At 43.6% G+C, this 24,641-nt stretch overlaps 1 protein-coding gene across 3 annotated transcripts in view; it reads left to right on the top strand.

Annotated features, from left to right (window-relative positions):
* ELP3 (elongator acetyltransferase complex subunit 3) overlaps positions 1-24,641 on the top strand; it is a 131,668-nt gene that overhangs the window by 80,683 nt on the left and 26,344 nt on the right. For all 3 annotated transcript variants that reach the window (XM_045011482.1, XM_045011484.1, XM_045011483.1), the window contains exons 10-13: positions 1,378-1,571; positions 16,460-16,550; positions 18,954-19,019; positions 21,942-22,169. In XM_045011482.1, the coding sequence (XP_044867417.1) occupies positions 1,378-1,571; positions 16,460-16,550; positions 18,954-19,019; positions 21,942-22,169 (579 nt within the window). The remainder of the gene's footprint in view (positions 1-1,377; positions 1,572-16,459; positions 16,551-18,953; positions 19,020-21,941; positions 22,170-24,641) is intronic.

The raw sequence follows: 24,641 nt of genomic DNA, 5'->3' as shown, positions 1-24,641 counted from the left end.
TTGTTTATTGGGCGGGGGCACCATGACCCTCTACTTCACCCCTCTATTTACACAGACCAAAGATTTTACAAATAAGACACACAAACCAGTTTTAATGATTTACACAACCCTGAAACTGTTTCAGCTCAGTTCTTAAATGCTGCATCAGCAGACACATTTAAAAAGCAAAAATTCCATTATATCTTGTTATAATATCATATATAATATTAATTTCTCTAATTATTATTATTTGTGTGTGTGTGTGTGTATATATTTGACTAATACAATTCATTAGTTTTCTCACAACACGGTCTTTGGCCATGTTGTGGTATTCCTTGGTAAACATAATTCAGAATTCATTGGTCTTCCATCCTAGTGAGGATGGTAAATTAGATAGTAGAAAGGACGGTCTTGTTTTTCAGGAACTGGAATGGGACTGACATGATCTGAGTTCTGTTCCCAGCTCAGCCACAGACTACTTGTATGACCATGTGCAAGTCACTTGTTACATCCTGTGTCTCAGTTCATCAGTAAAATTGGGATAACGTTTTCCTACTTCATAAATGGTGGTGTCAGATTAAAATCTGTTAATGATTGTGAGATACTACAGTGATGAGAGCCTTGTCAGCACTTAGATAGACAAATGTGAGATAATTGACTCAGTGCTTCTAATCAATCTTTTAGCTTTTGACTAATGACCTTACTTGTGGTTACTGGAATTTTATTTGTAGTAAAACAGTATTTCATAACTTTTCTGCGCACTATAGATGCCTTATGGCTTCCAGTGACCATAGAAATTTGGAGGTTTTCACTTTGGAGCTGTGTACTGGAATTTAGACATGGATAAGTTAATAGTAGGTGCTGTTTGTCCCACCTTCCCAGTATTGCTCAGCGCATAGGTGACGTGGTTTCAGTTGTTTTTATATTACTATTCAGTTGATGTATCCTGGACACTTTGAGTAATCTCTGAATGTTGTCCACAGAGAGTGAAGATATGCCCATTCCTTAATATTATTCTGATTTTGGGCAAAATTCTATTACAATGAATAATACGGCTCAGATATCTATTGACTTCATATTGAAGTCTGGTGAAATCTGCATCCTCCTCTTGAGTGAATTTTTCTGCAGCGATCTTCTTCTTTTATAAAAAAGTATAATCCTCTACATTTAAGAATAAATCTTTAGGCTGATAAAAATATTGGAAACTGAATGTAAGACTGCCTTTTTAAATTGAACGTACATTCTCATAATTGTGCTTTAAGCATCTATCCTTCTGATGCAGCTTGATTTTTTTATTTTTTTTTATTTTTATTTTTTTAAAGAGAGAGCTTCTGGTTTGAAAGCCCCAGGAACCTAGTGCTTTGGTTTCTGATTTGCATTTGTGTTCTGTGTTTATAGGAGTTTTTTGAGAACCCTTCTTTTCGCCCTGATGGCATGAAACTCTACCCAACTCTAGTGATCCGTGGTACTGGCCTGTATGAGCTCTGGAAGTCTGGAAGATACAAGAGTTATTCTCCAAGCACCTTAGTGGATTTGGTGGCTAGAATTCTGGCTCTTGTACCACCATGGACAAGAGTGTACCGTGTTCAGAGGTAATTTTTCTTGATGGGCTTTGTTTAGGGGGCTTATTCCTTCACCCTCTCACTTCCCTGGTCCTTCTCACATGAACAGAGAGCAACAATACCCGAAGTCCAAAGGCACAAACAATTCAATGTTTATTGGGGTGAACTTCCAGCAAGCATGATTCCAGTTTCCTTCCTTAGTGTCCCCCTTCCCAGCTCTGACACCACAGAGCCTTGCCTGTGTCCCTGTTTGTGTTCCCATCCCCTGTTCCCATTTCCCCCCTTTAGCAAAACATGATCCCAATTCCCCCACCCCCAGTCCCTGTTCCCATCCCCCCCCTTACTTCCTGACTGACTGCAGACTATATAGTAAAACTTGAGTTCTGCTTAGCTATACCATAACCAATCATTTTACTGAAATTTAACTAACCAATCCTAACATATCGGTACATGGTTATTTAACCAATTATATCCCACCACCTTAATTGGTTTACACCCAACAAAATGAATTATACAGCAGACAGAAACAATCACAGAATCAGACAGAGATTATACAGACAAATAATAGGGAACTGGAGACTACAGGGATAGAACAATACAGAAATGAGGATTTCACATCACAGCTATTGATAAGTGAGTTCTTGCCAGACCGGATGCTATCAAACCAAGTTTCCTTTTACATCTTCTAGGCTCTTCCCTTTCTCTGGAGGTGACAGGAATATCAGGACAGGATTGTATTCCTGATAGCCCAGTAGCACCTTATTTCAATGTGACTAGTTTGGAATGGGAGGATGTGACCATACACTTCCCAGCTTATGGCTGGCCTCTGCTGCTTAGCAGAAGGCCTTAGCCTAAGAACCAGGCCTCAGACTGTCACAGTAAGAGAAGGCCCTTACACCGGCAGACAGTGATTTTGATTCTTTCTTTTATACCTCTATGACTAGCTAAGTGATAAGAATACACCTAAATTCTTAAAGTATAGGTCTTTGCAGACAGGCCTGAATACCTATATCCAAGCAGGCTTTACTAGTTGTTTTTTGTCTCTGCTGAACAAAGAGTTGCTTTGATTGTAATAAGATCTTAACTATAATATTTTTTTGTCCTTCTCAATCATTATTGCACTAAAGTTTATTAAAATTGCTGCCAGTCAGTGGGTTAAACTGAATAATGTGAGCATCAGAGTTGCCTCTCGAACTCACCTACGTATTGCCAGTATTCCAGAACCCTCTCAAATGAGCTTCAGGCCAGGATGTGGAACAAATAGCATTGATGGATGATCCTCTCTTGGCTGTGGCTAAGGCCTATATATCCAAACTCCTTATTAATGGATCTGTGCAGCAGGTGATACTTTCAACTCTGGGATCCTGCTGTCACTCCTCAGGGATGTCATAAGGGTTAACAAAATTACACTGAGGCCTGGTCTACACTACAGAGTTAGGTCGAAGGAAGCCACCTTGAGTTGACCTGTCAATGTATGTGTACACTACCGGGTCCTTTACGTCGACCTAAGTCACCTCTAATGTCTACTTCTGTAATTCACCTCTGTGAGAAGCACAGCGTTTAATTTGATTTTCATGGGTCGACTGCGAGGTATTGTAGACACAGTGTTGTGTAATTCGACTTAGTTGGCCTCCAGGTGGTGTCCCACAATGCTCATCTGTGACCGCTCTGGAGATCATTCTCAACTCTGCTGCATGGCAGCTAGGTACACAGGAAACAGACCCTCCCCTGCTAAAGCCCCGGGAATTTTTGATTTCCCATTTACTGTTTGATCAGCATTGGGAGCATGTCAGCTTGAGCACAGCTGATCATGGAGACTACATGCCCCAAACGCGCTCCAACCTGGTCTGCACAAGAAGTGGTGGATCTCATCGCTGTGTGGGGAGAAGTCTGTGCAGGCAGAGCTCCGATCCAGCAGAAGAAATACTGACATCTATGCAAAGATTGCTTGTGGAATGGGGAGAAGGGCTACATGAGGGACACACAGCAGTGCCATGTGAAAATAAAAGAACTTTGCCAAGCATACCAGAAGGCAAGGGAGGCAAACTGTCATTCTGGTGCTGAACCTCACATGTGCCGGTTCTATAACGAGCTGCATGCGATTCTTGGGGGCTGGCCCTACTTGACCCCCTCCAGTGCCCTTTTAAATGACCAAAGGCACATTCAACCACCATTCTGCACTTGCTGAGCATATAGTTGAACATTCCTACTGCTGTCCAGACGGCCAGTGTATGGCTTCATGAGCCATGGGAGCAAGGCATGGGTTGCCTACCCCAGGATAACTATAGGCATCTCAACGTCGTCAGTGTTCATTTTGTGGTCTGGAAAGAAAGTCGTGGATTGCAGCTTTTTGAACAGACCCAAGTTCCTGATGTGTGCATCATCAACCTTTCCTGACCATCCTACGTTGATGTAGTTGAAATGCCCCCTGTGATCCACCAGCACTTGCAACACCATTTAAAAGTATCACTTTCGGTTTATGTACTCTTTGGCAAGGTGGTCTGGTGCCAAGATAGGGATATGTGTGCCATCTTTTGCCCCACCACAATTAGGGAACCTCATCACGGCAAAACCATCCACTATGTCCTGCACATTACCCGGACTCACTACCCTTCATAGCAGTAGTCAATTAATGGCCCGGCACACTTGGAGCACAGCAGCTCCCACTGTTGATTTACCTACTCCAAATTGATTCCTCACTGACCGGTAACTGTCTGGCGTTGCAGACTTCCAAATAGTGATCACCACTCGCTTCTCCACTGTCAGAGCAGCTCTCATTTTTGTGCTGCTGAACTGCAGGGCAGGGGAAAGCTCTGCACAAAGTTCCTGGAAGGTGGCCTTCCACATTCGAAAGTTCTGCAGCCACTGCTCGTCATCTCATGCCTGCAAAATGATGCTGTCCCACCAGTCAGTGCTTGTTTCACGGGACCAGAAGCGGCACTCAACAGCGTGCAGCTGCTCTGTGACTGCCAGCAGCAACTGTGAATTGTTTTTTTCAGTGGCTTGCAGCAGGGCTGCTTGCAGGACATCGCTATGTTCTGTGCAGCGGATCCTACTTCGGCTCTGGAAATACTGCAGGAGAAGGCGTGAGGTGTTTGAGATGCTCATAACAAGACTGCACAGCCGAGCAGGCTCCATGCTTCTGGAGTTACGGCGTACGTGCGGCGGTTTTAAGGCGCGAAAACCACTGGGTTGTTTGCTGTTTATATGAGGGAGGGAGGACAGTGCATCATGGGATGCTGACGCAATGTTCCCATTCTCCCTTGCGGCGATGTTTTGGTCCCATAAAGCATTGCACAAACTTCCCAAAACACACTGTGATAAGTTGCACTTTGGGATAGCTACCCACGATGCACTGCTTTGTGCGTCGATGCAGGCGTTGCTAGTGAGGACACACTCCATCGAGACAATGAGCATGGTGTGGCCGCACACAATCGATTTAATATGGAGGCTCGAGGTCGGATTAGATAAAGTCGACTTAATTTTGTAGTGTAGTGTAATAATGAGGTAGTTCCATTCATTCTGTTCAAACTGTGTCCAGAGAATTGATTGGCACCTGCTCTTCCATCTTTGTATCTTTCATGCGTTGTCCCTCAGGGATGCGTCCTCTCTCCCATCTTCTACTTCTGTATGATGTCACTCGGGGAGATTGATAAGAAGAATGGATGGAAATGGCAGTAGCATGCAAACAGCACCAACTCTTATCTCTCCAAGGGTCTGGTTGAAATGAGCAGTATGTATGAAGAGCAGGAAGCTGAAGTTGAATCCAGGGGGTGGGGTGGGAGACAAAGGGGGAAAGAGGGTGTGCTAGTAGGGAAGAGGAAACCTCCCTTACAGGGTGTCTGCCAAGTGCTTCAGTATTCCCCTGGACTCCACACTGCTTCTGGATATCCACAAAGCCACAACCATGAAAAAATGTTTTTCTATAACAAGACTTTGCCCCTTTCTGATGACTCAGACACAGACACCATGATTCACCCATTGATGTCCTATAGGCTTGGAATGTGATTGAACTGTCAACCTCCAAAAGTGAACCTATTGTGTAGGAGACAGTTTTCTCAATGACTGGCCCATGAATCTGAAACTCACTCCCAAAAGAGATAAAGATGAATTGCAACACTTTCTAGGCAAAATGCAAAACTCACATCTTTAACCAAGACATCCCTCAGTAACACTAGATTTAAAAAGGAGGGGATGGGGGAATACAAAAAAAATTAAATCCATTTACCACTGACTGGTGGAAAGAGAGATATCTTTGTGCATATGCCATAATTATGGGACGTACTCAGATGTTTATGATGTTTACATAAGAATTTATATAGATAGGAGAGGTTAAAAAAGGATCACTGAATGCTTTGTTGGTGCCTGTGAAAAAAAGCACAATGATGAAAATAGTAACTGGCACTTAGAGCGCCTTTTACTTGAGCATCTTAAAGCACCTTAGAGAAGTAGTAGAGGCAAACATCCAAACTAGTTTGGAGATGAAGCTTGATAAGTTTATGAATGGGATTATGGAAAAGGATTGCCTGCAATAGCTAGGCCCTGGACTTGATGATCCCGGGTGATCCTATGCAGGTATTACCCCCATTTTCCAGATGGGGAAACAGAGAGACAGGTTAAAAACAATTTGGTCAGACCACACAGCAAGTCAGTGGCAATCCAGAATAAAACCTAGGTGTCTACATTGCTAGCCATGTCTCTGACCACTGGCTCACACTAATAATAATATATGGAGATATACCTATCTCATAGAACTGGAAGGGACCTTGAAAGGTCATCGAGTCAAGTCAAGCCCCCTGCCCTCACTAACAGGACCAGGTACTGATTTTGCCCCTGATCCCTAAGTGGCCCCCTCAAGGATTGAATTCCCAACCCTGGGTTTAGCAGGCCAATGCTCAAACCACTGAGCTATCCCTCCCACACTGCCTTCCTAGGCAACCCAAATTGCCTAAATATGAACGATGAAATCCTGGCCCCCTGCAAGTCAATCTCAAAACTCCTATTAATTTCACTGTGGCCAAGATTTCACCTCCGGTATCCTAGATTTTCTCACAATTTTGTTTCAGAACTTTAAGAAGTCTCAGTGTCTCCAGTCTGATGCTTTGTCCTTAGGCTATCCAGAACGTGCAGCTATTTGATCCATACAGCCATCCCCAACTATGAAAACAAACATATTCTAATCTGGATTGAAGGGAGGATGGGAGGCCTATTTTCCTCTGTCACTGCGACAAAATGCATATTTCCATATGTTAACATGCTGATTAGAGGTTGTGAATTATTGTTTGTTCCCCATATGCAAACAAGGGGATCAGATATGTGTTGCTGTGAAAGCTTATTTTTTATTTCTTTGCAATGTCTTATTTACCACATCAGAGTTCCAAAGGTGGCAAAGTCTCCACACTGGGTTTTGCTATAGATCAGGGAGTGGCTAAAGTTACTGGCCCTCCAAGCCACATATGACAATCTTCAGAAGTTTGAGTGCCAGGGTGCGCTTACCAGGCCTCAGGGCCTTCAGCCCCGCAGGAGGCACCTGCCAGGGCTCAGGGCTTCAGCCCCATGGGGGATGGGGGGGGTTTCGGGGCTTCAGCCCCGTGGGAGGTACCTGCCGGCCTTGGGACTTAAGCTCCCGCGGGGTGCATGGCTTCAGCCCCCGCAAGGCACGCCTGCCAGAGTTTAGGGCTTCAGCCCCATGGGGAGGGGGGTCTTGGGGCTTCAGCCCTGTGGGAGGTACCTGCTGGGGCTTGGGGCTCAAGCCCGCACAAGGTGTGTGGCTTCAGCTCCTGCAGGGCACTTCTGCTGGGGCTCAGGGCTTCAGCCCCCAAGGGGAGGGGATCTTGGGGCTTCAGCAGGAGCGGGGCTTCAGCCCTGAGTCCTGGCAAGTGCGTCCCGCAGGGCTGAAGCCTTGAGACTTCCCTCCCCAGTGGGCAGAAGCCAGAGAAGGTGGATAGCTCAATGGTTTGAGCATTGGCCTACTAAACCCCAGGTTGTGAGTTCAATCCTTGAGGGGGCCATTTAGGGATTTGGGGATTGGTCCTGCTTTGAGCAGGGGGTTGGACTAGATGATCTCTTGAGATCCCTTCCAACCCTAATAATCTATGATTCTTTGTGTGGGAGGAGCATGTGGGGTCATGTCTCCTCTCACCTTCTTTCCCTGCCCCCCCCCAATTTTTGCCAGGGTTTTCTGGCCCCGCTTGGTTAAATGGTTCTGCCAGGCCCCCTCATTGCCCAGCAGCTACTGGAGCCACTAAGCTGGGAGCTGTGGCTGTCAGGAGAGGTAGCGGCAAACAGCAGGGAGCTGCAGGGATAACCACTGCTTTGGCTGCTGCCCTTCCCTGGGGAGCTAACGCAGCAGCCCTTCCCTGCAGCTCCCAGCGGTTTGCCGCTGCCTCTCCACGTGGAGCTAACACCTGGGAGCTGCAGAGATGGGCCACTGAAGGTAAGGGAGATGATTCAAACTGTTGGCGGTAAAAGCAGCAAAGAGTCCTTTGGCACCTTATAGACTAACAGACGTATTGGAGCATGAGCTTTCGTGGGTGAATACCCACTTTGTCAGATGCATGTAGTGGACATTTCCAGAAGCAGGTATAAATATGCAAGCAAGAATCAGGCTAGAGATAATGAGGTTAGTTCAATCAGGGAGGATGAGGCCTTCTTCTAGCAGTTGAGGTGTGAACACCAAGGGAGGAGAAACTGGTTCTGTAGTTAGCAAGCCATTCACAGTCTTTGTTTAATTCTGAGCTGATGGTGTCAAATTTGCAGATGAACTGAAGCTCAGCAGTTTCTCTTTGAAGTCTGGTCCTGAAGTTTTTTTGCTGCAGGATGTCTACTTTTAAATCTGCTATTGTGTGTCCAGGGAGATTGAAGTGTTCTCCTACAGGTTTTTGTATATTGCCATTCCTAATGATTTGTGTCCATTTATCCTTTTCTGTAGGGTCTGTCCAGTTTGGCCGATGTACATAGCAGAGGGGCATTGCTGGCATATGATGGCGTATATTACATTGGTGGACGTGCAAGTGAATGAGCCAGTGATGGTGTGGCTGACCTGGTTAGGTCCTGTGATGGTGTCGCTGGTATAGATATATGGGCAGAGTTGACATCGAGGTTTGTTGCATGGATTGGTTCTTGAGTTAGTTACTATGGTGCGGTGTGTAGTTACTGGTGAGAATATGCTTCAGGTTGGCGGGTTGTCTATGGGCGAGGACTGGCCTGCCACCCAAGGCCTGTGAAAGTGAGGGATCATTGTCCAGGATGGGTTGTAGATCCCTGATGATGTGTTGGAGAGGTTTTAGCTGGGGACTGTATGTGATGACCAGTGGAGTTCTGTTTGTTTCTTTCTTGGGCTTGTCTTGCAGTAGGAGGCTTCTGGGTACACGTCTGGCTCTGTTGATCTGTTTCCTTATTCCCTCGTGCGGGTATCGTAGTTTTGAGAATGCTTGGTGAAGATTTTGTAGGTGTTGGTCTCTGTCTGAGGGGTTGGAGCAGATGCGGTTGTACCTCAGTGCTTGGCTGTAGACAATGGATCGTGTGCTGTGTCCGGGATGGAAGCTGGAGGCTTGAAGGTAGGCATAGCGGTCGGTGGGTTTTCAGTATAGGGTGGTGTTAACGTGACCATCACTTATTTGCACCGTGGTGTCTAGGAAGTGGACCTCCCATGTAGATTGTTCCAGGCTGAGGTTGATGGTGGGGTGGAAGCTGTTGAAATTGTGGTGGAATTTTTCCAGAGTCTCCTTCCCATGGGTCCAGATGATGATGTCATCAATGTAGCATAGGTAGAGAAGGGGTGTGAGTGGACGAGAGCTGAGGAAGCGTTGTTCAAGGTCAGCCATAAAAATGTTGGCATATTGTGGGGCCATGCAGGTACCCATAGCGGTGCAACTGGTCTGGAGGTATATATTGTCATCAAATTTGAAATAGTTGTGTGTGAGGATAAAGGCACAGAGCTCAGCAACCAGTTGTGCTGTGGCATCATCAGGGATACTGTTCCTGACAGCTTGTATTCCATCTGTGTATGGGATGTTTGTGTAGAGAGCCTCTACATCCATGGTGGCTAGAATGGTGTTTTCTGGAAGGTCATCAATGCATTGTAGTTTTCTCAGGAAATCAGTGGTGTCACGGAGATAGCTGGGAGTGCTGGTGGCGTAGGGTCTGAGTAGAGAGTCCACATATCCAGACAGTTCTTCAGTGAGCATGCCAATGCCCAAGATGATGGGGCGTCCAGGATTTCCGGGTTTGTGGAATTTGGGTAGTAGGTAGAATAACCCCGGTTGGGGCTCTAAGGGTATGTTGATTTGTTCCGGTGTTAGTGTAGGGAGTGTCCTGAGTAGATGGTGCAGTTTCTTAGTGTATTCCTCAGTGGGATCTGAGAGAAGTGGCCTGTAGAATTTGGTATTGGAGAGTTGTCTGGCGGCCTCCTTTTGGTAGTGAGACCTGTTCATGATGACAACAGCACCTCCTTTATCAGCCTCTTTGATTATAATGTCAGGGTGGTTTCTGAGGCTGTGGATGGCATTGCGTTCTGCACGACTTAGGTTATGAGGCAAGCGATGTTGGAGGTAGTGAACCTTTAAATTGTGCCCCTTCCCCCCATTCTCAGCAGGCAGCTGTCATCTCTGGGAGAAGCCCATAGCTCCACCACCCCGCTGCAGGGCAGAAGCCCCGAGCTCTCTCTCCTCCCACCCCCAGTCTGATAGGCAGAGAATGGAGGGTATGTGGGGCTCCGCACGCTGCACTTTTAACTGTAAAAGAGCAACATGCAGTTCATGAGCCACGTTTTGGCCACCCTTGCTATAGCCCTGGTGCTAGAAGATGTCAGTTGTTTTTATTTGTGTTCCTGTTGAGAAGTACAAAACAGCCTGGCCCTTTTGGCGCTGTTCCATAATTGGAAGAAATAGGCATTCAGTCAGATTATTGCCTTAGCTCTAACATGCCCAGATGAAAATCCTGTTCTCCTCTACTGTGTCCTTTAGACTCAATGTGAAGTGCTCATTACCTCTAATTGAAGCTGTTTGGAGTCTGTTATCTTAGTTCTATGATGCCTTATTTACTCTAAGAAATCAGATGAATAAATTAACTGGCTAGCTAATTGCATTTGCCTTGTTTTTGGTGTGAGAGAGAGTCAGAGGTGAGGAATTTTTTCAGAGCCCTTTCTGCTTTATAAAAAGTTCTAATGTATTGCAAACAAAATAAGGGAGGGAAATAATATTTTCAAGGCTTCTGGTGCAACACCCTAATACTGGTAAAAGTGTTACCAAATTTATTTAAAGTGAGTTTGGCATTGGAATGAAATGAGAGCCCTGGAGCCTGAAGTCCTAACTCTACAGAACAGGCGTAGCATGGGCAGCAGCAGGGCAAGCTTTCCCTTGTCCTCTTTTTTGCCAATAAATTTGAAATACATTTGTTAGTCTCTAAGGTGCCACAAGTATTCCTGATTTTTTTGCCAATGTACTTCTGCTCTTCCTTGCAGCGACCATTTGTCATATTGATAGTCTCCCTGGCTCATTCAGACCTGGGTATCTGTGCTGAGACTGCCAAAAATGGTGACTGTTAATGGTGGCTTTTGTGACACACATTCTTAAGGAACTGGACTGATACCTGTAAATAAATTTCACATAGGCCACCAGACAGCTGTCAGATGATACTGATTTCTAATCACTATTGACCTAAAGTGGATTAAACTAATAACATTACCAACTCCCTGAATCGTCTGGTTCGTGTGTGTGAGATCCTGTTCTTTAACATGCTGTTCTGTACTTCATTGTGTTTGCTGAATAATTATACAGGGGAGGAAAGAGGTTTAAAAGCTCATTAAGGAGCTTGTTTAAACTAGGTTTTGAGATCAAACTGTTCTACGTTGTACAGTTTAATATTCTATTTATAGTTCACTTTTTATTTTTTTGTCTCCTGTTTCTCTAAAATAAATTCAGAAAGTTAGCAGGGTTTGGTAATATACATGGCTAGCAGGCTTATCTTTCTGTCATCTTTAAAAGACTTTATTAAAAAAATTTAGTTTGGAATTTATCATTAGTATCGTCCTGCTGTTTCTAGAAGATGCCTGTTTTGATTATGGGTAATCCCCTCCAACATAAACACTGCTCTCTGCACCTTCTCTCCCACAAATCCTCACTTAACCCCTCACTGGCCTACCCCACTCCCTCAGTTCATCATGGTACAATGAAGAATCAAAGGCAGCAGGGTGTTGATTGTCCTTGTGAGGGGAGATATATGTGCAGGAGAGAGGGTGGCTCTGGGTGGAGTGGGAACCAGGGCCCTCTGAGGGTCCTTAATGCTGAGGTTTTGATATTTGAACACCACTAAGGCAGCACTGCCATAGGGAGCCCTTGATAGGCCAATACCTCTGTGCAGAGGCAGTTCATTGGCTAATGTTGTCTGGTGTGCCAGAGATCCATTGTTGCAGATACGCAAACTAGAAAGTGAACCAAACCCGCGTGTAGTTGGCTTGTGGTCAGTAAGAAATGCAAGGGGAAAAAAGTCCGTTTGCTTAAACGGAGAAATGTGAAATGGGTGGGCAAAGATGCACCATTCTCAGTCCCCTCTTGTTAATCTCCACAGTGGGCATACCCGCTCTCCACAGCAGCTGGAGACAAACCTTGCCTTTGCTCTGAGCCTGGGCTTAGGACCACCCCTTAAGAAGAACTCCCCAGAATTCTCTGTCTCCAAGCAGCGAACTTGGCAGATTCCAGGGCTTCTTTTGTAGCAGAACTTTCACAGGATATTCAAAAGACTTTAAACTAAGGCCATGTCTACACTGTCAGCTTCAGTTGACACAAGTTACATTGGCTGCAGTTAGTATATCGCTTATGCACGTGTATATTTGGCTCCTTGGTCCGTGCTGTTTGCACTCACCAGGAGTGCTTGAGTCGATGCACAGTGTGGTGCATAATAGGTACGTATCCCAGTACGCAGCCCACCACCATCAAGTATGCTAACTCTTTTAGTATGAGTAAATTAATGAAAAATCAATAGCTGTGTCTTGTTAAGTTGGGAGTGCCATCAGTACATCATTGTAACGGGAAATACAATTACATGTTTACCTGTGGTTCCTTCCCCTGCATCGAGCCCACCCATGTTCGACTGCTGGGACTGACTGGATAGTGGTGGAGTCTCAAACAGGTCCAGACTTGCAGCATAGCTGGACCTCCCAGTCGCATGTCCCCCACCCTCCTCCTTGTTGTTCATGCCAGGGGCCTGTTGCTCAAGTCCCTTGATGGTATCCATAGTGGCGTGTGGAGGGTGGTGAGGCCTCCGCCAAGTAAGGCATGCTGCTCTTTGTAAAAGCGTCATGTCTGTGTCTTGGCTCCGGATCCAGTGTTGGCCTCAGGCCTTCTGATATTTCACATTCACATGGCACTGCTGCTGGTCTCTGTCATACCTCTTCTCCTGCATCCCCCATGCAACCTGCTCAGAGATGTTCTTGTTTCTACAGCTGGTCCATAGCTGTGGTTGCAAAGCCTCTTCTCCCAACAAGCCCAGGAGATCCAATATCTTTCATCTACTCCAAGCCAGACCATGTCTGGAGTGTGTAGCAGGCATTGTCAGCTGGGCAGTTGCACTCAACCATGGAGAGCTGCTGTTGTGTGCTCGCCAAGCTGCGCAAACAGGAAAAGACATTTCAAAAATTTTCGGCCTTTAAAGGGAAGGAGGGTCTTCCGGTCTTCGGGACCCCTGGGCAGTGGAGTTCACAATTGTGACCAGAGTGATCAGTGTCCAGCATTGTGGGACAGCTCCTGGAAGACTGTTAGGGTTGACATAAGTAATGCAACTCATGCTGCATCAACCTCAGTATATTGACCGTGTCTCAGTGCTGCTCGGGGAAGCGGTGTTACTGCATCGCTGTAACGAGACACTTACTTCGGTGGGAGACAAATTTAAATGTAGACACGTGCACAACCAGGTCAACACAAGGAATCTTATGTTGGCCTAACTTTGTAGTTTAGGCAAGGCATAAACGTTTGAGGTTTTTTTTTCTTTAGAACTGCTTAGCTAAAAAACCCAAACCAGACTTAGCTTTCTGTGGACCTCTCCTCTCTTCCCCTTTCAAAAAATGGTTGGCAGGCAAACTGCAGGACGCCAGTTCTCAGCTGGAATGTTGGAGAGTTCCACAGTAACAGAGGTCGAGTAGCTTACAGGAAAGAGTGGCTCACGCTGACATGTAGACAAGATCCATGCTGACAGCTGAGCAGGCCAGCCAGGCACATGGAAGCTTGCTTCAGTGAAACCAAGCCAGGATCAGTAGGTTTCCACTGTCTTCCAGACGTTCCCCTATGTATGGGACCCTTATTTCCACTAGCAGGATAGTTTCAGTGGAGCCTCTTGAATCTTGGGGAAAGGCAAGGTACCCCCCAATAAGCCAGAGGAAGAAATTCCTGCTCCCAGCCAGCATGTAGGCAAGGTCTGTGCTGAGATGACTGAGACGGCCACAAAGCATCCACCCCCTCCTCCCTTCCTACAAGCTGTTCTGCCTGGAAGAGGTCAGCTGCAGTGAAAGGTGCCAGCTTCTGCAATCTCTCTGGTACAAATGAGTCATTTGTCTTTAGTGGTCCCAGCTCATTCCTCATTTTGTGCAGTTGGTCCCCACTCAGTAGGGTTGCCAGTCTTGGTTGGGTATATTCCTGGAGGTGTCATCACATGACATAATCGTTAATTTAATATTACATTTTTTGGCCTCCCTACTACTCAGCCCAGACCCAGCAGCAGGAAACATGAAGTGATTCAGATTGCATTCCCTGGGAGATAGACCTGTCTCTTCTCCTCTTCCAGGCCACAGGAGATCATAAAGTGGCTGCTGTTTTCCTTAAGGAGACAGGTGGGATACATGCCTGCACACTTGTTTTAATCTCCTTGGTAATATGCTGGCCCCCGTCTCTCAGGAGTTTGGTGTAGGGACTAGTGAAGGATATTGCCCACAATCAGTTTTCAAAACGGTAGCCCAAAGTCCTAAAATCTCTCATAAGAGATCTATCTAGATCAGGGGTGGGCAAACTTGTTGGCCTGAGGGCCACATGGGTTTCAGAAATTGTATGGAGGGCCGGTTAGGGGCTGTACCTCCTCAAATAGCCAGGCGTGGCCCAGCCCCACCCCCTATCTGCCCCCCTCCCTGCTTCTCGCCCCCTGATGCCACACACACCCCCCCCGGGACTCTTGCCCCATCCCATTGTAGTCTAGAAGTCTTCTAGTTAAGTTCCTTGCACTCATGGCAGGGCTGAGTATTATCTAGACCATCCCTGACAGGTGTTTGTCTAACCTGCTCTTAAAAATCTCCAATTACAGAGATTCCACAACATCCTCAGGCAACTTATTCCAGTGCTTAACTGTTCTGACTGGAAGTTTTTCCTCATATCCAACTTAAACCGCCCTTGCTACAATTGAAGCCCATTGATTCTTGTCCTGTTCTCAGTGGTTAACTAAAACAATTTTTTCCCTCCTCCTTGTAACAACCTTTTCTGTACTTGAAAACTGTTATGTCCCCCCTCTTCTCTTCTACAGACTAAATACCATTTTTCCATGGTATTCATCATCAAACTGAACTTGGATGCAGCAGCCTCAGCCTTGAGAGTATTGGCTGCAGTCTCTTATTGTGCAGGCCTAGAGATACTCAATTTGGAGGCTGTTGTTAGCATGCACACTTCCCCACACACCCATTCTCAATTTTCCTAGCAATTTTTTTGAGGACTAATTCTTCACCTGGCTGATATTCAAAACTTCCAAAGACATGTCCCATGGCAACTGCAGCTCCTGCCAAAAAATTGGAAAAGCAGGTTGATCTCCTTCAAAATACTCTGCTGGTAATCTTTTCTGGGAGCATAGACAGAAAACAGTCATTGAGGCTTTAGACAAGGGAATATATCCCTTCCCTCCTTCCAGTGAGAGCATCTTCAGACTGCCTTATCTCAGCAGGTTTTTCCTTTGAAGTGCTGCTCCTCCAGGTTCAGGTTAAAGATTACACATTAGGAGGAGGCCATTGCTACCTCAAGAGTTGGAAGACCAAAGCTGATATTCTCTTGAAAACTATGCAACTCCAAAAGTTTCTTTTGATTTTTTTTCCCCCCGAGGTTCTGAAGTCTAGGCAGATTCCTCCCCTTTATGAGGAATGCTTCATGGGTGGGCCCTGGTCTGGAGTGAGCCACCTCCAGAAATAATTACTGAAGGATATTCAGTAGAACTCGCTGTCCCAAGCACAATCTTATCCTTTCCCCAAAGTAAATTAAATTAAATCAACATTATCAACAGGCGCTTCATAGCATCAGAAGATGAAGGGTATAATAGTTCAGATATTTTCTTAAGGGCACAAGATTCTTTGTGGCAACAAGTTCATGAGGAAATCAATCTTTCAAGTAGAAATATTGAAATCTATCATTACAGCATTATCTTCTGTTGTAGAAGACCTCAGTACTTATGCAAAAATGGTATTCATAATTATTATAATATACTCTTATGATGTTAGATTATTACAAACTTGTTTGCATCTTTACTGAATTTTAGGATGTAGTTACAATTGTTATATCCAGGATTCCTGGAGACTATACCAATGCTTGCTGCGAAGACTCTCTGACATGGAGGGTCCTAGAATGAAAATTCACACGTAAAACAGAATTTTTTCCTTTTTCCAGTATGATGAATATGAGAATAAAAACACATAAATAGCCTATTTCCTAGCATGTGAAAAGTCCTTTCCTGCTGTAAAAACCAATCATGTAGCTCTTTCCCCTTCACTGCCTCCAGTTGTTAATTGGCTTGGCCATGCTCTAGTTCAGCCAAAGCTACTGGGCTTTGAAACAGGAATTAATTCAGATAAGTCCTTTGTTATGTAGGAGGTAAGATTAGATAATGATGGTGGCCCATCTGACTTTATATTTTATGAATATGGTCATATAAAGTTTTTGTTTTTCTCCTTTGTATAGGGATATCCCAATGCCGCTAGTCAGCTCAGGAGTGGAGCATGGTAACCTGAGAGAACTTGCCTTGGCCAGGATGAAGGATCTAGGAACACAGGTAAAAGATCAGCAACCTTATGCCAAGGAGGAGCTGCCTGCTGACTACACTGTGTGACTGATTATTGTGTTTGTGAACAGGAGGAGAAAAATGGCAAAATGAGAGGAATGTGAACTATAGGAGCCAGATTTGCTGCTCAACTAAAGATGACCTGCAAAGGAAAATATTGGGGTTTTGTCCTTTTGTTTGATCGTTTTCTGATAGGTAAAGGAATACCTCAAAGATTTTTCCCAAAGAACTGATGTTTTGCTTGATTTCTACATTAAAAATTTAGATTTTCCATGCAAGATACAGGATGACCAGAGAACTAGGAGATTTGTGACATCTTGGCTACTAAGGACATTTCTCAAGTGAGAAAGGGAAGTTTTTTATGCAGACTGTTGACAACTTTTTAAAAAAATTATTCAACTCAAACACCTAACAGTTAGTTAGAAGAAAAGCTCTTTGTTAAGGATTTAGCGTCTTTATCCTCCTCAGTAGGGTTGAGAAACCCTCCACGGAACACTTCCAGCAAAAACAGATATAATGATGAAACTTAATATTCCGGCTATTTCTAAGAATTAAAAAAAATTGTAGGTGGGGAATAAATCTCCTTTATACATAACAAAGCAAAAAAAAAGGGTCTCAAACCCAATTATGTTTTCCGTGGCAGGCTGCCTTTAAAGTACTGAATCTCTAAACATTTCTACTGTGCGGATGACTGTAGATCTGAATTTACTGGGGAAGAAGCCTTGCAGCTTGGTACAGTGAGCAACCAAAACAGTTTGTCACATTGTCACTTGAAGTACAAGATACCAGTGAATTGTCTTTGTATCTATTGGAGGTATAACATTATAAATAAACAGCTTTTTTAAGGCTATGATAGTTGGGAATGAATTCCCACAAGACACCTAGGTATTTTAGATATGAAGGTTCATAATTAGAGGGTGCCCAGGCTCCTCAGCTCTGTCCTCTTGGCAATTTCAGCTTTCCCTCTTTGTTCCGTCTCTGTGGATTACTGATTGGGGCAAAGAAATTGGAGGGCACAGTCCTGAAAAAGGCTGTGCACGCTCAGGACTAGGGCCCTTAATGAAGAGTGGGGAATTGACTGTCTTCTGCATGCCATTGGTCTAGTGAGGAATTTGTAAAGCAAAGTAGATTTTGTGCGTATCACCATAAAGAAGGCCAGATTTAGCATAATCACCATATAAGAATAAAGCATGCCAGTTTTTATGGTCATAGTAAAGATTAAATTATTTCACTGTATATAATATATAATATAATCTGACTTGACTTTTTTTTAAGGCATTGTAGAGGGTGTTGGGATGCAGGTAGGGTCATTTGGATGCCTTGGAAATCAAGTTCCATGTGGGTTTATGCTTGACTTTGGATTTTCAGAGTTTTCTTGTTTGTGCTATAAAAACAGTCTGTCTTCAGAAAAGTTTTTCTCCTTGAGACTTTTCTCATGGGGCTTGGTTTGCACTGGTTACAAGAAGAGATACAAAAGACTTGTGCAAGCTACAATCAAGCTCGCTAACATGGAGTTCTGTGTCTCGTTCCCTCTGACTACCAAGGAGCTGTAAAGTTTTGTAAAATTACCTGGCTTTTCTCTGACGCCTTGGACCATTGGTCCCAAACCTCTCACGGTTAGTCCATCCTGTACATCTGTGGGACACTTGACCAGAGAGTTAACCCTCTACCTTCTGATATTCAGGTGTGTCACATGCCGATTTTGGCATTAAAAATCAATTACCCAGATTTACAAATTGCCTGCTCAAGAGTATCTCTGGCACACTAGGTTAGATTTTTCCAATTCTAGATGTCTCTGGTGAAGGACCTGACAGATTGGAAATAAGGCATAAAATTTTAACAGTGAGAGTAACCATTGGAACAGTTTACCAAGGGTCATGGTAGATTCTCCATCACTAACAATTTTAAATCAAAATTGGATGTTTTCCTAAAAGATCTGCTCCAAGAATTATTGTGGGGAAGTTCTATGGCCTACGGTTTATTATATAGGAGATCAGACTAGAATCACTAGAAGATCACAATGTTCCCTTCTGGCCCTTAAAATCTATGATAATGTCAAGTCTTTCTTGCTCTTTCATAGCTGTTGATTTTTTCCCTCCAAGCCCTGCTACTTGCAAATCAAATGGTACCTTTTCTCATGAGATGTAATGGTTGCTCAGTGAATTGATTTTTATCAGCATGTTTTTACATTTAGCACAAAGTTCTTTTTCTAAGGTACATTAGGGATGGCTCGGTGAGCATTTTTATTTTGAAGTCTATTTATTCAAATTCTACCAGTGTAAGACAGGCTATTTCAACTTAATTTTGAGCCCATGGGGTGATTGGAAATCTTAATGTATTTGAGCTGCATGTATTCCTCTGTTTTATGTAATTTTTCTCTCCCTCTTTTCCTAGTGTCGTGATGTGAGGACAAGAGAGGTTGGAATACAAGAGATTCATCATAAAGTGAGACCATATCAGGTGAGTCTTGTTGCATCCCAGGGAGCTTGCTTCAGACGTGACTTGCTGTGAAACATTTGGTATGAAGGAGTTAGGACTCAATTGTGCAGCAAATTCTGCAATATGCCTGTAGCTGGCTCCAGTTTTTCATCTACCAGTGGCATGTATCTGCTAGGATTCTGCATCAAGGGAGCTATCTCAATGTAAAAACCTACCATTTTTGCAGTGAAGACATAACCTGAAAAGTTCATTCTGTATAAGCCACTTGTCCTAATATTAAGGTCAAGGATTATTAGCAGGGGTACTAGTTATTGCTAACGCTATGTTTATGTCCCAGAGGTCATGGAAGTCACGGAATCCGTGACTTTCAGAGACCTCCCTGACATTCTCTGCTTCAGCCCCAGAGGCTGCAGGACTCTGGAGCTGGCACCCAGTGAGACCCTGGCAGGGTTCCAGCAACAGGGGCCCCCCTGCAGGGTTCCAGCCACAGGTGACAGACTCCTGAGAGGGCCCTCCTCAGGGTTCCAGTGACAGGTGACAGCCTCACGTGGGGGGTGGGAGGAAGGGGGACGCCTGGGAGTGTCCTGTTTTCTCTTTGGGAAATATGGTCACCCTGCAGCTCCCAGACACGGTGGGAAGAGGGGGCCCCCCCTGAAGCTTCCAGCTGCTGCAGGCAAGAGGGGAACCCCACAGCTCCCAGCTACCATGGTGGCAAGGGAAACCATGGAGCTGCAGCAGCAAAAATCACAGACAGGTCAGACGGTCACAGACAGGCTTCCTTGAATTTTTATTAATTGCCCATGACCTGTCCGTGACTTTTACTAAAAACAACCATAACAAAATCTTAGCCTTAGTTATTGCCAGTTTCTTTTTCACATGTACACTTATAGTCTAGGAACTGGATTGAAAGCAACCGATTCATTTGACTGTCGTTAGCTGCCAGTGACTTCAGATGTTCACTGCATCTCTTTTCTGTCTCCCTTAGTCATCAAGGCCCCATTAGTAGATTTTCTTTAAATTAGCTTTTTGTATACATGATGTAAGGTCTAGCTGTATATTCAACCCACATAGAGCCTCCTGTTTACCTAGGGAAGGGGGTAGAGCAGAGGACCCCATGGAGTTCCCTAGGGACTTTGCTATGCAGATGTAATTTGTCTGGCAAATGCTTAGATACTGTGAAAATGAGCACTATACAAAACTCTGTTAAAGTTGGAGATTTTTATAATCCTATTTTTTTCTCCCAAGCTTTGTCATCTTATCTTTTTAGATGGCAGGTTCTTAAGGACAAGGACTGTTTGTGTTTGGGCAGCACAGAGTACAAAGGAGTTCTACTTGTTACTGAAATAGAAATAATGAGACACATTCTTCCATTTTATTGCTTTTCCTTAATTAGGAAGCCCGGAGTTCACGAAGCTTTAAATCTAAAACCTTTTGGGTTAGCTGTGTTAATATTATTTTCTGCCTCCTTTCTTTAGCTGTGAATTAATAAAATCTGCGTAGTGAGTGGATCTTTAACTTAGGCTCTATCTTTCAAGGAGAGTAGGTTTTGCCGGCATGGAGCTTATTGCAGGATCTGGGCTTTAGATTGTAAACTCTTTAGAGTAAGAATCTTGTCCTCTTATTTTTCAGTAAACTTTGATCATATTGTTGGTGCTATATAAATAACAATAGGACTGCTGGATCAACTTTTAGCTCTTCTATGAGGATCCTCTGCATATTCCCTCTCATGGGCTGCCTAGGCCAGTTCAACCCCTGAGTGTCTGTATGCAGAGTCCATCTCAAAGTAACCTTCATTTTCATGATAGGAGTCTGGGCTTGCCTTATTGTATTGTTATATGATAGTAGAAATCTTGGAGAATTCTGTACACATGCAAGATTCATTTGAACTTTTTCACAGATAGCCTCATCTTAGTGTTGACTAAGTTAACCTTAACCGGTGTAGTAAGTGAAAGGCCCATTTAATTTTGGGTTGCAGACACAAAGGCATATTGATCTCATGAAGCAGAGAGGTAACAGAATCTCACCATTTGGCTCTTGTGTGATCAGGTCTTGAAATAGTGCATTCATTTCTGTGTATCATGTTACCAGAAAGATGATGAGTAGGAAGGAGTTCAGCGGGAACCCCACCTCAAAGCCCTTTACTTGAGACTTTTTAAAACAGACTGGACAGAGCATACTACTATAGGGAACAACCCTGCACTGTACTGGCAGGGAAATGGATGTGGGAAGATCAGCCTAACTTTCGTTATATAGTCAGTCAGCAATGTTTATGAAGTGTTTTTGAATCTGTATGAATGAAAGGCACTGTATTAATGAGAAGTCATGATCACTTGAAGACCCATCACTGACAGATTAGGAAAGAAGCAGTTTATTACTGATTAGAAGACCCAGATTAAATTGCTGGCAAGATACTTTTTCTTTTCAGAGAAGTGGAGACTAGGGGCCAAATTCACAGATGCTATCAGCAAGTATAACGGTACTGAAACCAAAGCAATAAAATTGTAGTCAGGGATGAATTTGCCCTTAGAGGTTTGAGACCTCTGGTTGGAGAGAAGGAGCTGCTAGTTGTGATGCTCTTGGAGCACCAATGGAGGTGAGGTTACCAGAGAGAGATCCAGTCTTCCATTTCTACCTTTTACAACCCCTAGCTACTGTGCTTATTTGGTACTTTCTAAATACCTTATGGGTAGAAGTATTCAACACTGAAAAGTAATGATGTCCTCTCCACAAGGTAAATGCGATTGTAGGTCCTTCAGCTCTTATCTAGTGCTGCTAAAATCCATCTAGAATGAAATTGGGCTTTAAGAAAGCACTCACACTTTTTCTGACCCATAACGGTTTATGGATCCATGAAATTGGTTTTGGTCTATTCAACATGTTGCCCAATTATTTTTTAATAGGATTTTCTTTTCCTCCTCCCCCCTACTTGTTCTCTTTGAATAGGTTGAGTTAGTTCGAAGAGACTATGTGGCAAATGGTGGCTGGGAGACCTTCCTGTCCTATGAAGATCCAGAACAGGATATTCTGGTTGGCCTTCTACGTTTGCGAAAGTGTTCAGAAGAATCATTCAGACCTGAGTTGAAGGGAGGTGTTTCCATCGTTAGAGAACTACATGTGTATGGTAGCGTGGTTCCAGTGAGCAGTCGTGATCCTTCCAAATTTCAGCATCAGGTATCCTAAGTAATCTTCATTGTCTTCTTTTATACTCCATCCTGCCCAGCTATTTTATTAGAAAGACTAAGAAATTTTTTTGACAATCTTGATGAGACTGGCCATACAGTTACTTTAATAAGAACATTAGAATGGCCATACTGGGTCTGAGCAAAGGTCCATCTAGCCCAGTGTCCTGTCTTCCCACAGTGACCAATGCCAGGTGCCCCAGAGGGAATGAACAGAATAGGTAATCATAAAGTGATCTGTACCCTGTCGCCCATTTCCAGCTTCTGGCAAAAAGAATAATCTGCTGCAACAGAACCAGAATTGAATTTGATCTCCATCTTGTATTAGTAGATTAAATTCCTGCCGCCAGTGAGCTTTCACTAATGTATTTGAGCACTTGCAGTTATGGTTGTCTCATGGGTATACTCTTTATCTCTGTACATCCATATGATGTAGGCTCATGTATGGTGACACTAGTTCAGCCTTCAGATACTGAACACCCATAGTTCCAGCACTCTCTCTGAGAATTGAGAGGATTAATTAATCTCTAACACAGAGATGCAGGAATTGCATTCAGATTTTGGTTCATCTGTCTACCTGGTAGGGTGTGAGGAGTGGGGCTGAAGTGAAGCTGAAGGCTATATGATTCAGTCCTAAAAACATAAAATGCATACAAGGTATTTTAAAAAAATATAAAATTCTTCAACCTAACATTTTCTCCTAATCAAAGATTGTACATACCAGGGCACTTTACTATTCAGGGATGGGAAGAACACTTTCTACTTAACATCTTGAGCACTGGTGCCTCTGAATCTACCAAAGTAAGCGTTACTACAGTGCGCATAAGCACGTCATATGCCATGAAATTTCAATTTCCAGTCCATTTTAATTTGTTTGCATTTGGCTCGATTCAATTGATTTTTCTTTCCCTTTGCTTTTTTACTTATGATGGCCACTTTTTCTGCCCTAGGTTTTGAAATGTTAATTATTCTATAGTCGAAGCGTTCATTGTTTTTATGGCTGCCGCCTCACTGCCTGAGGTCATCACTGTCAAACAAAGTGTTGCATCCTAATGCATTTACACAGGAAAAGATTATTAAATAAAAGGAAGTTAATTTAAAACATCAGCCCTGAGGCTTTCTGGTGCAAAGAATAAATTGATTACTTTTTTCTTTTTTTATGCTTGATCTAAAGGCTCAGAATTACCAGCACAAGATAAAATTCACACTCTTCCCATAATAGGCCAAAAGATGTTGTAGGTAGCAGAGGGATGATGCATGTAATTTTCATCAGAAAGTCACTGGAAGGAAGTAGTGTGAGAAAGCAAGTGAAGTGTATTTGCTTTCCACCTACATCTTAATATATTTTAAGATACATGTGAAATGGGGTCAGGGATTTTTCCCTTGACCAATGAGACAAGACTGGTAGATTTTACTAAAGAATCTTATCAAAGCATGTAAACTGATATAAATTTTTCAAAAACAAAACTTGAGATGAAATCTCCTATATTTGGTGCTAACAATGTTTTTGACATATGCTCCATTTAAATACTTACCACTAATAAAGAAGCAACAAAACATATCACATTCTCATTATGACTATTTTATTTTAGATTTCAGTACTAAAAATCTCTTGAACTGCATAAAGTTATCTGAAAAAACAAAATCATAGAACTAATTTTTGCCCTTCATTTTTATTCTACCCACCACGCAGCAGGCTATGATGCACAAAATATGACGCAGAGGCAGCAAAGACATTTCAGAACAGTCTAAACATGTTGTAGAATTGTGTATGGAGGGGCTCTTCCTTTGTAATGAAACAGTATTTTATTTCCTTCTAGTAGCTTCCACTTTATGCTAGGAAGTTTATCAACATAAAAGAAGGCATGGTTCATGCCCCAAAGAGATTACTGTGCACTTTTACAGTGCTTTTCATCTTAGCATCTCAATGCTTTACAAACATTAAGCTTCACAGTACCACATGAGGCAGGAAGAATAGTCCAGGGCTGTGAGAGACCCAGGTTCAATTCTCTGTTCTACCACAGACTTCCTACGTAACCCAGGGCAAGTCGCCTAGTCTCTCTTTGCCTGAGTTCACCATCTGTAAAATGGTCGTAACAGCACTGCCCTACCATACGGGGATATTGAGGATAAATACATTAATGATTGTCAAGTACCCAAATACTAGGGCAATGGGGAGGGGGCATATAAATATCCGAAATAGATCAATTTTATGAATGGGTAAAGTGAGGCACGTAATTTAAATGACTACTTCAGGGTCAATGAATTATTGGAAAAGCTGGAATAGAATCCAGTCATTCTGACTTGCATTCCTTTGTCCTGATCACTAGACAGTACTTCCCGCTCCCTTTCTGAGCACAGGGGAAATGTCAGTGAGGGGAGGAGGAACTTGTTTCTCCAGCTAGTTCTAGGAGACTTGTACCAAGTTGAGTAAATCTGTGGTTTTAGCCTTGTTCTTTGACAC

This window comes from Mauremys mutica, chromosome 3 (genome assembly GCF_020497125.1).
Source record: "Mauremys mutica isolate MM-2020 ecotype Southern chromosome 3, ASM2049712v1, whole genome shotgun sequence".
Lineage (NCBI taxonomy): Eukaryota > Metazoa > Chordata > Testudines > Geoemydidae > Mauremys > Mauremys mutica.
This window is presented reverse-complemented; position numbering and strand designations above follow the sequence as displayed.